Here is a 15,498-nt window from a genome sequence, read left to right as displayed (position 1 = left end):
AGAAACCACCTATAATGTATATAGAAAAATGGTTACTACCTATATTCAGTATGAAGAATTGAATAAGTAATAGTAGTATACTGAGAAGTTAGAACCCTTTATTATTATATTAAAAACAAATTTAAATTAATTTTTTTTTATTATTAATATACATATAATAATAATCATGTTAAAAATATAATAATAATAATGTTACAAGGAAATGGTTCTTAGTTGTTTGTGTTGCATGTTGATCCGCCATTTAACTTGAAGCAATTAATTATAGAAAATATAAGTTTAAAAATATAAATATAGGTGTTGAAATTTACCCTGAAACAAATATTAATGCCTAACAATCTAAAATCAACTAAACCTACTGCAAAAATAAAAATGTAGGAGGCTCTCTAAACAATTTAGAGAATATTGTTAAGTAAGATCTACTTTTTTTTTAATAAGTTTGATAACAGACAAAGTCTTTACCATGTCGCTAATTAAAATATTTGGTCAAGATGCCAACAATATTTGTTTGATTTTCATGGCCATGTTATGAATAAAAGCATAATCCTCTTTTATTAGTGACCCCAACTATTCACTCACCAAAAGCTGACATTAATTCCACGAGCCAACACCTACCTAAAGGACATGCCCCTTCCAACGTTACACTGACATGGCATTTCTTCTTCTGACGTGGCAAGCCAGCTCATCACACATCAAGCCCAGCACATACTTCAGTAATTACTCCATACAATTTACACACGGTTGTCAATTGTCATGTGGAATAAAGGATTGTTCCTCCCCAGCCCTTTATAAAGGCACTTATACATACTTTGTTTTCTACACTCAAACAAGGCCCAAGATATTTATATCTAACCAAGTATTTGTCTTCTTCTTCATTTCTTTCACCATTTCACCATTTTCTGTCCAAATCCACAATGACTCTGGTAGCTCTGAAATCCATTATTATGACGAGTAATTCGTGGTGCCCGAAACACGGAGATGGAAACGATAACAGTGATTATGATTATGCTCCTGCAGCATGTTTGGAAGGAGGCGACGATGACGACGCTGATTATGATTATGCTCCTGCAGCATGATTAACTACATCATCTCCACATTCATATTTTGAAAATCAATATATTATTGACCCAAGACTAACTCAAGGTTATTACATTAGTAGAGCTTCTTGTAGTTTAAACCTACTTCAATATGTTGTACTATTATTGTGAGTTGCAATAAATTATATTATGAGTACTCTTTATCCACTCCATCCATGGAAGTCTAACTTTTGCTTCAATGTTTTGTGTTTTTACACCAATTGGAGAATAGTGCAGAGACATAGACCACTATACTCGATCCAAATGAAAAAGTCATTAATAGAATTCTCAAGTCACCTTAATGACCAAGTACTCCAATATCATTCTATTTAATCAATCTATCAAATACCTAAACATGTTCATCATCGAATCAGAAATCCACTGAAGGCAGTAGAGTCCTTGGTCTAGCGATTTCAGAAAAGATAACCCATCCGTCCAAGAACTAAGTACTCAACAAAACGTTGGATTATTATCAATTTAAAGCATTTTCATCTAAATCACATTTGATAGAAGGTCAGGGGAATTGAATTTGGCAAGGTCTCAAGTATAATAACAACTTACTAACAGTTAAAGTAACTCGCAATATCTCCCCATTTGCTAAGTGCAACAAACAAATGAAACAATTCCAGCATTTGCAACTAAACTTTCATAGCAGAAGATCATTGATGTGGTCATTGAAAGATTGATAAAATGGGAACAAGTTGTATGTGGTGTCTGAGAGATGAATTCCTTCCATTTGAAAAGAGTTGAGCTTGAAGCATTGTTAACAGTTTAGTGCAGCTTCAGAACCCAAATATGAGCCTTTAAGAGTAGCAACAATATATTCTTTTGCAGCATCTTCTCCCAAAAGTGGATTACCTTCATCTCTATCATGCAACTCCAATCAGAAAATGAGGTTATTAGAAAAGACTGTCAATCTTGAGTTTCTAACCCCTAAGTGATAAGAGAATGTTGGTTTCTAATCAGCATTGAAACACCTTAAGCATGTTAAGTGGTATAAAATTTCCCCCATGGACCCAAATGTTACATGACAGGGAAGGCTAATAATAATATGCCAAACTTCTACAAACAATGCTTGAAGGGATATAAACCTACAGAATAATACATTGTTCATTGTTATTGAAGGCAACATGATATTTCAAAAACGGTAGATTTAGGTAAAAGGCCCAAGTGGAATAATAAAAAAAAGTGATTGTGAAATTAGGTTGTAACCAATGGGCGGGCTGATAGAGCTTAGGAAGCACATGTTAAATGCTCACCGTTCCAAACAACCAAGAATCAGTCATTTAAAACTCGAAATTGTTGTATTGTTATACATCAATATAACTTATGATCATATAATAAGGAACAAATTTGATTGAAGTTACACTCCTTTTCAGACAATGGAAGTATGTAAAGATGATACATTTTAAGATGGTCATTGAAACTATGAATAGAGATAAATTGATTCAAGGGATTACACTTTACAGAAATGGTCTGGTATATTTCTTTGTTAGATTCAGCCAAAAACAACCAGAGAAAGAAAGTAATACAATCACTAATAAGAAGATTCCAACTTTCTTTTAAAAAATTTACTAGAAAAAGAGTTTTCTAGTAGGCCGAGATGATGATGAGACTTGGGAATTTGAGTTTGATGATGATGATTTTATCTGTATTTCCTGCCTACCCCCCATTAGTCCTCCTCCTTTCTCAACTGTCTTCTTCACCCCTCTAGGATCTGTCAAGAGTGTCTTCTGAAACGACTGAGTAAAACCAGTTGCTATAATTGTCACGCGAATCTCCCCATTGAACCGTTCATCCACAACAGCTCCAAATATGATATTAGCTGAAGGATCCGCCAAACTTGTAACCACCTGAAACAACAATATGCCCACAAGTTTAGTCCAAACAACTTCACAATTCTAAGGCCCCATAAAGAAACATTTTATAAAACAGGATCTATTAAGGTGTTCATCGAAAACATGCCTCTAACTAAGTTTAATTTTGTAACATTTCAGTATTCGGATAGGATCCATAAACATAAATAAAATGTGTTTGAAACGGGGCCTATGTAGTTTATTTGATTATTTGGTCTAGATATTCCATGAGAAAAATAGTATTATAACCTGAGAAACCCTATTAACTTCTTGCAAAGTTATATCCTTTCCACCAGTGATATTGTACACTACTCCGGTAGCAGATTGGATTGATGAACCAATAAGAGGAGCGAGCGTTGCTTGTTCAGCAGCTTCTTCAGCACGGTTTTTACTGGAGGAAACTCCCACACCAAGCATTGCAGTTCCGGAATCCTTCATAACTGCTTTAACATCTGCAAAGTCCACATTTACTAGACCAGGTATCTGCAGTACAAGTTCAATCAAACTACATCATCTGTCACACCATCTCAATAAGATGCATTTTATTTCGAAACAGTTATTGTTTCTACATCTGGATCCGTTTCAAGATACACAAACAAAAATACAATTTTTCTAAACCTTTTTGTATCGATAAATGGATCCAAATACTGAGACAAAACTATAAGTGCTTCCAAATGGAGCATAATTAGTTTTGACAACTTCTAGTTTAAAAGGCGCCTCAGGAGTAGAAGTTTACAACCTGGGTAAATTGATTTTTTGGAAGATCAGCTATAATTCGATAATGGCAAGAAACGTTAGCTGTTTAAAAAGCGGAACCTACTGTTATTATGTCTGAAATTCCCTGGACCCCTTGACGTAGAACATCATCCGCAAGTAGGAAAGCATCTTGAAGAGGTGTTTGTTCATCCGCAATATCTAATAATCGGTCATTGGGAATAATTATGAGAGTGTCAACATTTTTCTGTAACTTCTCAATAGCCTCCAGTGCCTGAAAGCAAACAATTGCAAGTGATGAGCCTTCCAAACCAGATGATTCCCTGAAAAAACTAATATTATATATACTAGATACAATGGCCACATGATGTTTCAAATGCCAAAAATCACTCTTTCCATTGAGCCCCAAATATTAAGAACAGAGACAGATCTTCAAGTAGTTCATAAGACACGGCTGGCTACCATTACACCAGTTTAATGCATTTTTAAAAACAGACTGAAATGTTGATTTTCTCGGAAAAGAGAGATTCAAAAAATTGGTCTTGATGACAGCATAAGCAAGCAGTCGGGATGGGATGAGATTGATTTCATGAAACTAAATTGACTGATAACAGTGGGTAAGGTGCATATTTGAAGAGGGTTTATCCAAACAAGAGTAGTTAACATCCATAAACTGAGTTTGATAACCTAAACAGTAACAATACCATGAAATTTTATTTGAAAATGAACAAAAGAGAACATGGAACTTGCCTGCATAGATCTTTTGCGTCCTTCAAAGCTGAAGGGATAAGTAACCACACCAACAGTTAGATAACCTGCATCCTTTGATATCTGAGCCACAACAGGTGCAGCTCCAGAACCTGTGCCTCCACCCATACCCGCAGTAATGAAAACCAAATCTGATCCTTTGAGAGCAGCAGCAATATATTCCTTTGATTCTTCTGCAGCTTGTTCTCCCAAAAGTGGATTACCTCCAGTACCTGCATCTCTATCAAGAAACCCCAATCAGAGAAGAAGAAAAGGTTTTTAAATTGATGGTACATGATGATTTATGGTGAGAGTACCAGACCAAGTCCTCTAGTTAAAAGCTCTCCAATCTGAAGTGGGTTCTGAGCAGCAGATTGCACAAGAGCTTGAGAATCAGTGTTAATAGCGTAGAAATCAACACCCTGCGTTAAATGATATAAAAAACTTACAGACATTTGTAATTGAAACATGGTATGCTAAAACAAACTCACATGTAACCCACTGAGAACCATGCGATTAACGGCATTGTTGCCACCGCCGCCAACACCGACGACCTTGATTTTGGCCGTTTCCATTGGAGTAAATGAGCTGGCTATTCGGAATAGACCGGAAGAGAATTGGGTCTTTGAAGGGGGGCATCTTTTGGAAGAAAAAGATAATCTTGGAACGAAAGGAGAGCTCAGAGTGTTTTGGTTTAGGGTAGTGAATGACGAAGAAGAAAGACAATAAATCATCTCAGACGGATTGAAGTGGCCAAGGGTCGCCATTGCCATTGGTTTTACTAGTTAGCTCAAAAGAGAGGACGACGGAGAACTAAAACTGGTAGGAGATGATTTTAGGGTTTTATTAAATTCCATAAATTTGGTAGCTATTTTATGAGCAGACCAATTTTTCATACTCTAATCTTTTTTTTTCACATCATTTTTCTCTAAAATTTTAAAAAGTCATTTTCTATTTTCGATTATTCTTTAGCGAGTGTTCATCGGCTCTGTTTTTGATAACTTCCTTTAAAACCCGGTGATTGTGAACCGAATATTTTAGTTGTGTTCGTTGTGTAGTGATTTTTATATGCTAAATTATTGCAAGTTTTGTTATACCTTGAGACATATTCATCAACGAAAAACTTTCTAGCACAAACAAGACGGCAAAACTGTTTTAATCGAACGTGGAGAATTTCTTTTCTTTATTTAATATTTTTAATGTATTTATAGTTATAACTGTAACAAAATAATATTCTAGAGAACATAAAATGATCGAATCGAGACCCGTGAATAAAGTAAAACCGAACTGGTTAAGATTTAGAACGCATGAACATAACCATCTAATTATGAATTTTTAGAACAAATGAACTTTATTTCTTAGTTTAAATAAAAAAATATATATGATATAGTAAATTTAATATGTTTGATTTTTCAACCAAATTGAAATTTGAATTCAACAACAATTTTTTTCAATAACCCAAGATCAAACCAGTTTATAGGAATAAGATCTTCAATTCTTCACCATTCTTTCATGTAAGTCAAGAAAACAATATTACAATAACTACCATAGGCTCCCTAGTTCACAATTTTAGGGATTGATTTAATGATTTGTATTTTTTTTTTTTTTATGAATTTCTCTTTTCTGATATTACTTAAAATATTTATAATTAGTTTTTCACCATCTCTTTTGTGATTTTAATAAAAAAAAATTATGGATTAAAGAAATTAATAAAAATTAGGAAGATTTTCGTACGATGCACACGGATAAAAATATATTGTTACAACGTCTGGCGTTTTTTCAAATTTTGTGTTTAATTAAAAATAAAAAGTGTTATTAGCTTAGTTGGTTAAAGAGTTTTTCAAATTTTGTGTTATTTGTTTTTGTTAGGTTGCGAATTCGAAACATACATATAGCATTTTTTATTTTATTTTTAACCGTTTTAAATTTATGGGCAGTTCAACCCAGAATCCGACCCAAGTATTCATTTACTCTCACATATATATCCAAATTAACAATAGCTTTCGACCATCTCTTTTGTGATTTTAATAAAAAAGTATGAATCAAAGAAATGATTTTATAGACATTATAAAAACTAGGAAGATTCTCGTGCGATGTACACGGGCAAAAATATATTGTTATAACGTCTCGCGTTCATCAAATTTGGTGTTTAATTAAAAATAAAAAGTGTTATTAGCCTAATTGGTTAAAAAGTTATATTGGTTTTGTTAGGTTGCGAGTTCGAAACATACATATAACATTTTTTATTTTATTTTTAACCGTTTTAAATTTATGGACAGGTCAACCTAGAATCCGACCCAAGTATTCATTTACTCTCACATATATATCCAAATTAACCAAAGCTCTTGACCCGGTAATCCGGACACTTTCAAAATTAAGCATCATTATATTTATATATATATATATAGATTAGTTAGTTAAAAAGTAGAACTTATATTGTTACAACATCCCGCGTTCATCAAATTTGGTGTTGGTTTAAAAATATAAAGTGTTATTAGTCTAGTTGGTGAAACAGTTAAACTTGTTTTTGCTAAGTTGCGAGTTCGAAACATACCTATAGTATTTTTAATTTTATTTTTAACTGTTTTAAGTTTATGGGCGGGTCAATCTAGAATCCGACCCAAAGATCCATTTACTCACAAATATATATCCAAATTAACCACAGCGGTCCACACGGTAATCCGGACACTTTCAAAATTAAGCATCATTATATATATATATTAGTTAGTTAAAAAGTTGAACTTATATTGTTACAACGTCCCACGTCCATTAAATTTGGTGTTAAATTAAAAATATAAATTGTTATTAGTTTAGTTGGTTAAAGAGTTGTACTTGTTTTTGATAGGTTGCGAGTTCAAAACATACATATATCATTTTTAATTTTATTTTTAACCGTTTAAAATTTATGAACGGGTCAATTCAGAATCCGACCCAAGTATCCATTTACTCTCACATATATATCCAAATTAACCACAACTCTCGACCCGACAATCCGGACACTTTAAAAAATTAAGCATCATTATATATATATATGGACAACCTTATTTAATAAAAAAAGACAAAGAAGAAAATAATTAGAATGGAGATCATCCTCATTTGTAATTTAAACTCATTTCATAAGAAGTTCTTGTACTTTAAAGAAAAAAAATAGCTACAAATAAATCTTGTAAAACATTTTTTAATTTGAAAATTGTTTTTATATAAAAGTAAATAATATTCCCTTATAAGAAAACGCAACTATGTAAATGGCCTTAGTTATAGAGGGAAATCGTTTGTCCTTTGTGTATGATATTCTTTATCCTCATTCCTCCCTATATTTTTAAGTTCAATTTGAGCACCTCTTTATTCTCACATTTAACAATAAACTCATACTATTTGAAAATAGTTGCAATACCTAAATACAAAAAACAAACATTGAAAAAAGATCATGTGCGGAAACTAACTCGTTTCCTTCAATCAAGAATTATGTGTACATGCGGCAAAAGTAGCAAACATCTCGTTTCCTTCAAGAATTATGTGTACATGCGGCGAAATTAGCAAACATAAACAAATCAGGAGAAGCAACACAATTTTAATCAGAAGTCTGTTATTTGCAAAGTCTGTTATTTGCAAAGTAACAGACAGAAAAATGTAGGTAGAATTAGTTTAAACCAATATGAATTCAATACAAATAAAAAATAATACTTATAGATGCCTTTCCCTCACATTCCCAACATCTTGTCATCCATGGTTCTACTCTTCACTGAGAATGGGCACAATCAGTGGTTTCATTTGGGCAAGATACACAATCGCCCACCTGTTTCAATCAAACCAAATGTATCGTTAATCAGAAACTACACTTGAGAAAACTAGCACGACCCCACAATCATATCCCCTCACTTCAACTTAGAGCGTTCTTAGTGGGAATTGAACCTCCTAGGCAAGACTTTCCACTTGAGCTACCCTAAAGGGTTATGGTAAAAAGTACTTTTGTTTATCTATCTGTAAACGTTTACAGATACAGAAACACAATTTTTATTTGTCTATTGACTAAATTTCGTTTCCAAATGGATCTCTTCAAACAATCTCACAATCCCACCCATAAAAGATGAACTCAATTGATATAAGTTCTAAAGAGACTACCACAACTCATAAGAGTCAATACCAAAGGTTGCATTTTTAAAACATAACCAAAAGTCTAAATCATGATAGGTAAGTAAGTAGCAATTAGCAAATAACAAAATCAAGAGAATATCTGAAACTTACATCATCCAACAGCATATTGTTGCAGTAATAATGAGTGTTACACTTAACCTGCAAGATGTAATACATTTAAGTCATGTTCATACATCATTAGCTACAAACATTCTAACTCTGCTTCTCTTTATGGGTTATTAACAAAAGTATCCAGAGAACAATTGGTAATGCATAGTGACAAGAACAATGAAACAAAGCCAATGTCAATTCAAATAACAGGAGAACTCTTTTATGTACATATCAATATGCAAAAACCAATCTATTGAGAGTAATAAACGAAATGAAAACATACAGATTGGTTGAAGGTCCTTTATTGATACAGATTCTGGGAATAAGTGATGCAATAAATCCAATGACGACGAAAATTAGGGTTGTCACTAGAAAACCCATCTCGATCAAATGCAGGTGATGATGAATCTAAGCGTATCTTCTTCCAATGATACTGAAAATCAAGATCAAACTAGAGAGATATGGTACAGTAAAATACTGATCTTGAATAAAAGCTGATTCAAATTGATAGATGATATAGAGAAAGAGATAGAAAAAACCTTATCGCCGGAGATTGAGAATGCTCCGACGGATGGATTCGAATTAGAAAGTCTGGATCTTTCTTGATTTAGGAGATTAATCGATTAAGTTCTTCTTCCGCTTGTTCTCTGATCGAGCTTTCGTTTCCCTGGATCAAATGATTAATTCCTTTTTGTCAATATCCTTTGTGAATTATTAAGAAATAATGTTAGATTATTTTATTAAGGGATTTATTTTTATTTTTATTCTTTGAACATGTTTATTCACAAATTGGTAAGGGCGAATAAATCAATGTAAATCAAAATTATATTTATTTAATTGAAACCTATATTAAATAATTCTTAAAAGGTTTTCTTTTTAATGACTGTTTTCTCACTTTTTATTATTATTAATAAACTACTTTATTCAAAAGAAAAGATTATTAAATTTAATTTTTTTAATATATACTTTTGATTATAGTTATTTTTTTATATTTATAATAATGACAAGATAATGTTGTCAATAAATTATATTTATTTGTCAAATAATAACTATAAATTTATTTTTTTTGTTAAGATTAATTCAGGTAATGAAATATTTTTAATTAAATAAAAAATTTGATAGCTAAGATAAATATATATATAAAAACTTATTGGGTATGCAAAAAAGAAGGTAGAAAAAGATATTTGAGTGAAAAAAAATGAAAAATTATATTTTTGTTTGGATAATTTGACTAATCCTAACTTAAGCTAATTTTTTGTCAGAGCTCAATCCAATTCAAACCAAAATAACTAATCTAAATTATTATTTCAAATTCGATTGATTGAATTATGAATTAATCTGTTAAATGTTTGGTTGTAACCATTAGTCTTAAAATTAAATCTTTCATGTTAACACATTTAATTATTCTTCAACCATTAGTTGTTATCTATTAAAATGGTGATTAAATTGGTTAGCCAAAATTTTTTTTGGGAGAAAACTAAAATTCATGCAAGTATTTTTATTGATAGGCAAATAATAAAATACAATTACAAGCTTATTGTAAATATTTTACCTAAAAATGATTTTGTTGCCGAATGTAAATGAATTTGAAAATAATTATTACATTAAATAATAGGGTTTTAATTTATTTGACCTTTTAATGTAAAATAGTGCTTTTCTTTTTCATTATGGTTTATTTTACTTTATTTTAAATGGCTGTTTATTTTATGGACTTGTATTATTATATTGATGATAATCATTGCTGAAAAATGAAAAAAGAAAAAACCAAAAGAAGATGAGTGCATTTCTATACTAAAAACTCATAAACAAATTAAACATAAATGATTTTTTATTTTTATTTTTTGCAAATAAGCTCAATTCACAATTATTATGAATTTAAGAAATAACACAATCTCTAACTCTCGTTTCAACTTGATGGAGATTGAATGTCACAATTATCCTACTTAAGAGGTTCAAAGTGACAATTGCAAAGTCTGTTATTTCAATGTAAAAGTAAACCATGAAGTAAAAACAACAGATTAACAAAGATGAAACCCACAGTAAACCATCCCGTTTTACAAATGGCTAAACAACTAATTTCAACCTTCATATCCAACTCACTAATCACTGCTCTCTTGCAGAAAACCATACAATAGACTTGGTTGAGAATAACGGTTTCTAAACCGTCTCCACAAATTCATATGAAATTAGTAGAAACTAGAAAGCCTTCAATCGAAATCTAATCCAATCAGTGGGGAAAACTAGATTGACTTTTGCCCTTTTTACTTATCGATTGGCAAAAGGCTGAGAAAGACTGTTTGAGTTCGTCCGCAAGAGGAAATGCCAAGGGCTGGAGCAAGCCCATTCGGGGCTTATCTATGGCTATTGGTGGGTATGGAAGGGCCATAGCTGGTTGCCGTCTATTTAACCCTTCAATGACAAATGAGAATGCCCCAAAGGTGAGACAGCTCTGAAATAGGGCCTGAGGTGCACCTGGAAACCAGAAAAACAATTGCAAGCACACTAAATTAACATGGACAAAACAAGCACCAAACAACAATAATGGAGAAAATTTACATTTGGAAATAACCCTTATCCTATCATCATTCAAATCATCAACTAAACTACTAACTCAACCTTCTTCTAAAAATACTAAAATACCATTCTTCTTAATTTCTTCAAAGGACAAGTCTTGTCACCCACAGTTCAAAGGGCATATTGGACAATACACACAAAATTCTCAATTATCTCATGTCCCTTATAAAATGGGGTATTTAAAAAAATACATTTTTTAAAACCCTTCCTCAAACAAGCTTGCGTATGTGTAGCAGTGCACATGATAAATATTACAAAGAAAAAGTAAAAATGGCAAGAATTTTTTCAATCCAGACAAAAGTAGCAATGTTTATCAATAAAAGAGAATATTACAAAATAAAGTAATGATGTTTATAATTGTTCTATTTAGACAAAGTTTGACAAGGAAGAGGGGTTGTGGGGAAGACCACGGAATTTGGTAAACGAAACCATTAACTAAGTAGTTAATAAAACCCATTTCATTTAACATATGGTTAATTTTGTACCTCGTCGTTAAAATTCATGTGTAATATTGCTTCTTTATTAGTACATGGGCACTTTCAAGCTAGTTGCTAGCAGTGCTATTGTATGAGATGTCATTTTGGATCTACAGGATATTTTTAAACTTAATTTGTGCTTGAGTTTCTTGTTTTTTCTTTTTTCTTTTCCTTTCCTCACTGTAGTGTTTCCTGTTGTTTTCTCTTTTTAATCGTAACGACCATTATAAAGGACTCTTTTGTTCAAAAACAAGTTCATGTATGAGATGAGTTATGGTGATCTGAATTCATATTAATTATTTTATTCAGCATGGTCCTTCCAGAAATTGAAATTAAGGAAAATTGCATTTAGAATGATAGAGTTCCTGGTTGGAAGTCCTAGGATGATTCGTTTCTGGCATGATCCATGGTTTGAAAATTTCCCAATTATTCTCAAACCTGAATTATGTGATTTGAATTTGATGTGTAAAGTTGCTAGATTGGTTGATATTCATAATGGGGAATGGAATGAGCTTCTTTTGGAAAAAAGAGAAGGAAGAAGAATTTTGGAAAAAGTTGATGAGATGGTTAATGGTTTTGTATGAGGACAGTGAAAATTCATGAAAGTGGATTGTGAGGAATATTCATCTTTTGTCACTAGTCTTGTTTGGGATTCCTTAAGAGTTATGGAAAGTGAGGTTGAATCGTGGTATGGTCATCTAAGACTATCCCAATGCATCAAATAATTTTGTGGCTTGCTTTTTTCATAAGATAGTTATGACATAGGATAAGCTTAGCAGGTATATGCAGATTGCTAACACTGATTGCTTGTTGTGTGGAAATGATTTGGAAACTCTTAATCATGTTCATTGTGAGTGTTCTTTCTCATATTCTATTTGGAGGAAAGTTTGTAATTGCATGATGGTGATTAATGAGCCTAACTAATGGGATGACATCAAAGAATTAATTATCAAGATGACTGAAAAGAGAAGTTTCTTCTCCGATCTTTTCAAATGCATTTTGGTGCCCTGGTCTTTCAGAAGACAAGGAGGAATGAAGATGAAGTTTGAAAAAAATATCAATTTTAGTGGCCTTTCAATGATTAGAATATGGAGAGGGATTTCAAATACTCCCATAATTAGCTCCTCTGTAAAGAATGGGGGGAGAGCAATGAAGTTATGAAGACACGCACGCAATCATCATGTGAGTTGACATGATAATTTATGCTTATGATCTGTGTTGTATTCAAATGAATGTTTGTTTGAATTTGTTTATGTTTATGTTAGTATCGCGGGGTCAAAGCATGTTTTGATTCCCGAAACACTCTTGTTTATGTTTCCTTGGGTCATAGTCCATACAATTAGGCCAGTTTGAAGATCAATTAAACTACAATCCACAACACTAATCTACAGCCAGAAGTTCAACTAAATCAAGATCCATAAAACAGACACTTTCAGAATTAGGACTAAAAGAATAAACTTGACTAGAAATTGAACTGTAAAAGCACCAATTACCAGGGAAACTCAAAGCAATGCCAGTACAACACCCAGCCAGACCTGCATTGATAACTGGAACCGGAAAAACAACTTAAATAAGAACATTAAGACAAAGGACATCTTTCTAAAATGGCTGACAGGCTTGGTTGTGATAAGGAACCTACCATCATCCTTTCCTCTCAGCCTCTTCAGAAAGCAAACTACTAGACTATGAACTCCAGATAAAACTGCAAATGTCTAGTAAAGATGACAATAAAATTATAACAAAAGCTACAAGGACTACAAACGATACCCCAAGATTTCACTTATAAATTAAAGCTTTATACCTTAGCAGAAGATGCTGCATCAGAAAATGAACCTTTGAAACCCTTCTTTTTAATCAATCCTGAGCCTGAGAAAAACATCAAGGGTATGTAAAATGGATTCTGAAATTGAAGTTCACGTACAAACTGAGTACGAATCCAGACAAATACGGAGTAATAAATAGAAAAAAGATAAGTGACAGGGTTGAAGTGTTCACCGTATCCGAAAACGGAGCCCATGAAAGCGCCGGCAGCGGAATCGCCTGCGAACCTCACGAGGCAGACAACCGGGGAGCCGGATTGGTTGACGGTAGCAACGGAATCGGATGTTGGATTGCTAGAAGGAGCTGAGCTAGAGTTATTGTTCATCTCAGACTCTGAATTATTATCGCTGATTGGAGAATCCGCCATGGCCGACTAATTGAAGGTTGCTCTCTTTCTCGCTCTCTTGTTCTATCTATATCTCTATGTCTCTCACTAAAAAGTATGATTAAGCCCTTCACGAAAATACTATAGTGTAATATATATATAAAATATTGCTAAGTATAGCATACCCAAATTATTGGTACGACAAATAATGATATTTTTAAAATTTTGATATACGAATATATAAGTTAATATATATAAATATATACGAAATATCAAAATAATATTTATAAGTTAATATATATAAATATATATATAATACTTATAAAAAAATAATTAAATATATTTAATAATAATTTAATTATAAAAATATAATTTTTGAATAATATCAAAAAAAATATATATTATTCATGCCATCTCTATTTTATCGATGTGATTGATTTTTTAAAGTTAATATGTTTTTTAGGTATGAAAGGTATAATACGATACCGTACCGAAATTAAGGTATACCGAAATTAAGGTAGGATAAATGTATTAATTTTTTTATACCGAAATTAAGATATAGCGAAATTAAGGTATACCGAAATCAAAGTGAGGTAAATATATGCATTTTTTGCATACCAAAATTTTAGGTAAGATATAAAGTATTGATAAAACACTAAGATATAACGTACCGATCAACGGATCCACCCCTATTCACGCGTGCAACCTTGTTTGAAATCATTTATTCTTAAAATTCAATAAATTACTTGGGCCTTGAACTAAACTTGTTTCTTTAATAACTAACCTCTTATTTTTAAATAATTTTTTAATTAAAAAAATGATAATAAATTATGATAAAACCACTTTAGGTCATCGAGAAGAACAATTAATTCTCTCATCTATTCTACCAACTTTCCGAAATGAATCTCATAAAACTTCATAATAGTAATATTATGAATGATACGAATCGGACAACTATGATCATTGAAGTTTCGACAATTTCTCTCAAACCAAATAGTCCACTAAAAAATATTTGGGATGATAACTCAAATATTTAAGATTACTATATTATACGCATCAATCCAAACTTTATAGCAATTACCCAAAAATTTGGGCATCACCTAGTGAACCCCATTAATACTCCACAAAATACTTCAGATAATTGTCACCCCTCGATAATGCAAAAACAAGTAAGTTGTTGACTCAACTCCTATGACATATACGAAAACAACTTAGCATAATAATTTTTTTTTATATTTAATATCATCCGTAAGAATTTCACCGTGTGAGTAGCGTTTCATCCAAAGAACGAGATTTGGATTGAATAAAATATTTGACTCTCAAAACTTTTCAAAAAAAAAATATTAAATCATCTTAGACATGGAGATGATTCACACTAACTTCTACGGGATGATCTGTTTCGCTAGTTTGTATTCAACATGATGTCATGATGATCTATCTTGATATGAAAATAGAACAAAAGTTATTAGCTATCTCAAATGATTGGAGCAATTAATTATAATTTCTATAGTTATAGATTCGAAAAAAAAATCACACAATAATGAACATACACCTTCTCTCGAAAATCGATAATATACTGTGGTGTTTATAGGGCATTGACGGATCAATGGAAATCGCGGTGTTAATCTAGAAAATTGTTAAAAATATGTAATATATTAGTTATATTT

General features: G+C 31.9%; 3 protein-coding genes across 4 annotated transcripts; all 3 read right to left on the bottom strand.

The window, feature by feature from the left end:
- Nucleotides 1-2,480: 2,480 nt before the first annotated feature.
- Nucleotides 2,481-5,230, bottom strand: LOC124936354 (cell division protein FtsZ homolog 1, chloroplastic-like). Its single transcript, XM_047476850.1, has 6 exons — nt 4,882-5,230; nt 4,713-4,812; nt 4,394-4,623; nt 3,750-3,917; nt 3,179-3,412; nt 2,481-2,926 (listed from the first exon to the last, which is right to left on the bottom strand). Exons 1-6 carry the CDS (start codon nt 5,161-5,163, stop codon nt 2,648-2,650), a joined length of 1,293 nt encoding a protein of 430 aa, XP_047332806.1. The 5' UTR covers nt 5,164-5,230; the 3' UTR covers nt 2,481-2,647.
- Nucleotides 5,231-7,817: 2,587 nt separating this feature from the next.
- On the bottom strand, nt 7,818-9,335 carry LOC124936452 (V-type proton ATPase subunit e1-like). Of its 2 annotated transcripts, none has more exons than XM_047476951.1 (4): nt 9,175-9,335; nt 8,919-9,068; nt 8,636-8,683; nt 7,818-8,186 (listed from the first exon to the last, which is right to left on the bottom strand). In XM_047476951.1, exons 2-4 carry the CDS (start codon nt 9,014-9,016, stop codon nt 8,123-8,125), a joined length of 210 nt encoding a protein of 69 aa, XP_047332907.1. In that variant the 5' UTR covers nt 9,017-9,068; nt 9,175-9,335; the 3' UTR covers nt 7,818-8,122. The 2 variants fall into 2 exon arrangements, with proteins under 2 accessions (XP_047332907.1, XP_047332906.1); XM_047476950.1 differs by having other exon boundaries at nt 8,919-9,086; nt 9,175-9,331.
- Nucleotides 9,336-10,635: 1,300 nt separating this feature from the next.
- LOC124936712 (mitochondrial import inner membrane translocase subunit TIM22-3-like) lies at nt 10,636-13,932 on the bottom strand. Its single transcript, XM_047477231.1, has 5 exons — nt 13,681-13,932; nt 13,487-13,551; nt 13,325-13,397; nt 13,179-13,232; nt 10,636-11,107 (listed from the first exon to the last, which is right to left on the bottom strand). Exons 1-5 carry the CDS (start codon nt 13,871-13,873, stop codon nt 10,863-10,865), a joined length of 630 nt encoding a protein of 209 aa, XP_047333187.1. The 5' UTR covers nt 13,874-13,932; the 3' UTR covers nt 10,636-10,862.
- Nucleotides 13,933-15,498: the final 1,566 nt, after the last annotated feature.

This window comes from Impatiens glandulifera, chromosome 4, assembly GCF_907164915.1.
Source record: "Impatiens glandulifera chromosome 4, dImpGla2.1, whole genome shotgun sequence".
Taxonomy (NCBI): domain Eukaryota; kingdom Viridiplantae; phylum Streptophyta; class Magnoliopsida; order Ericales; family Balsaminaceae; genus Impatiens; species Impatiens glandulifera.
This window is presented reverse-complemented; position numbering and strand designations above follow the sequence as displayed.

Excerpts from the sequence above, each read along its gene's own strand:
- LOC124936712 (XM_047477231.1), bottom strand. The coding sequence starts at position 13,873 with ATGGCGGATTCTCCAATCAGCGATAATAATTCAGAGTCTGAGATGAAC. Across the intron at positions 13,552-13,680 it reads GGGCTCCGTTTTCGGATACG|GCTCAGGATTGATTAAAAAG; the intron begins GTGAACACTTCA and ends TGTTTTTCTCAG. Across the intron at positions 13,398-13,486 it reads ATGCAGCATCTTCTGCTAAG|ACATTTGCAGTTTTATCTGG; the intron begins GTATAAAGCTTT and ends CATCTTTACTAG.
- LOC124936452 (XM_047476951.1), bottom strand. The coding sequence starts at position 9,016 with ATGGGTTTTCTAGTGACAACCCTAATTTTCGTCGTCATTGGATTTATT. Across the intron at positions 8,684-8,918 it reads AAAGGACCTTCAACCAATCT|GTTAAGTGTAACACTCATTA; the intron begins GTATGTTTTCAT and ends TACATCTTGCAG. Across the intron at positions 8,187-8,635 it reads ACAATATGCTGTTGGATGAT|GTGGGCGATTGTGTATCTTG; the intron begins GTAAGTTTCAGA and ends TGATTGAAACAG.
- LOC124936354 (XM_047476850.1), bottom strand. The coding sequence starts at position 5,163 with ATGGCAATGGCGACCCTTGGCCACTTCAATCCGTCTGAGATGATTTAT. Across the intron at positions 4,813-4,881 it reads TGGTTCTCAGTGGGTTACAT|GGTGTTGATTTCTACGCTAT; the intron begins GTGAGTTTGTTT and ends CATTTAACGCAG. Across the intron at positions 3,918-4,393 it reads GACGCAAAAGATCTATGCAG|GCACTGGAGGCTATTGAGAA; the intron begins GCAAGTTCCATG and ends GTTTGCTTTCAG.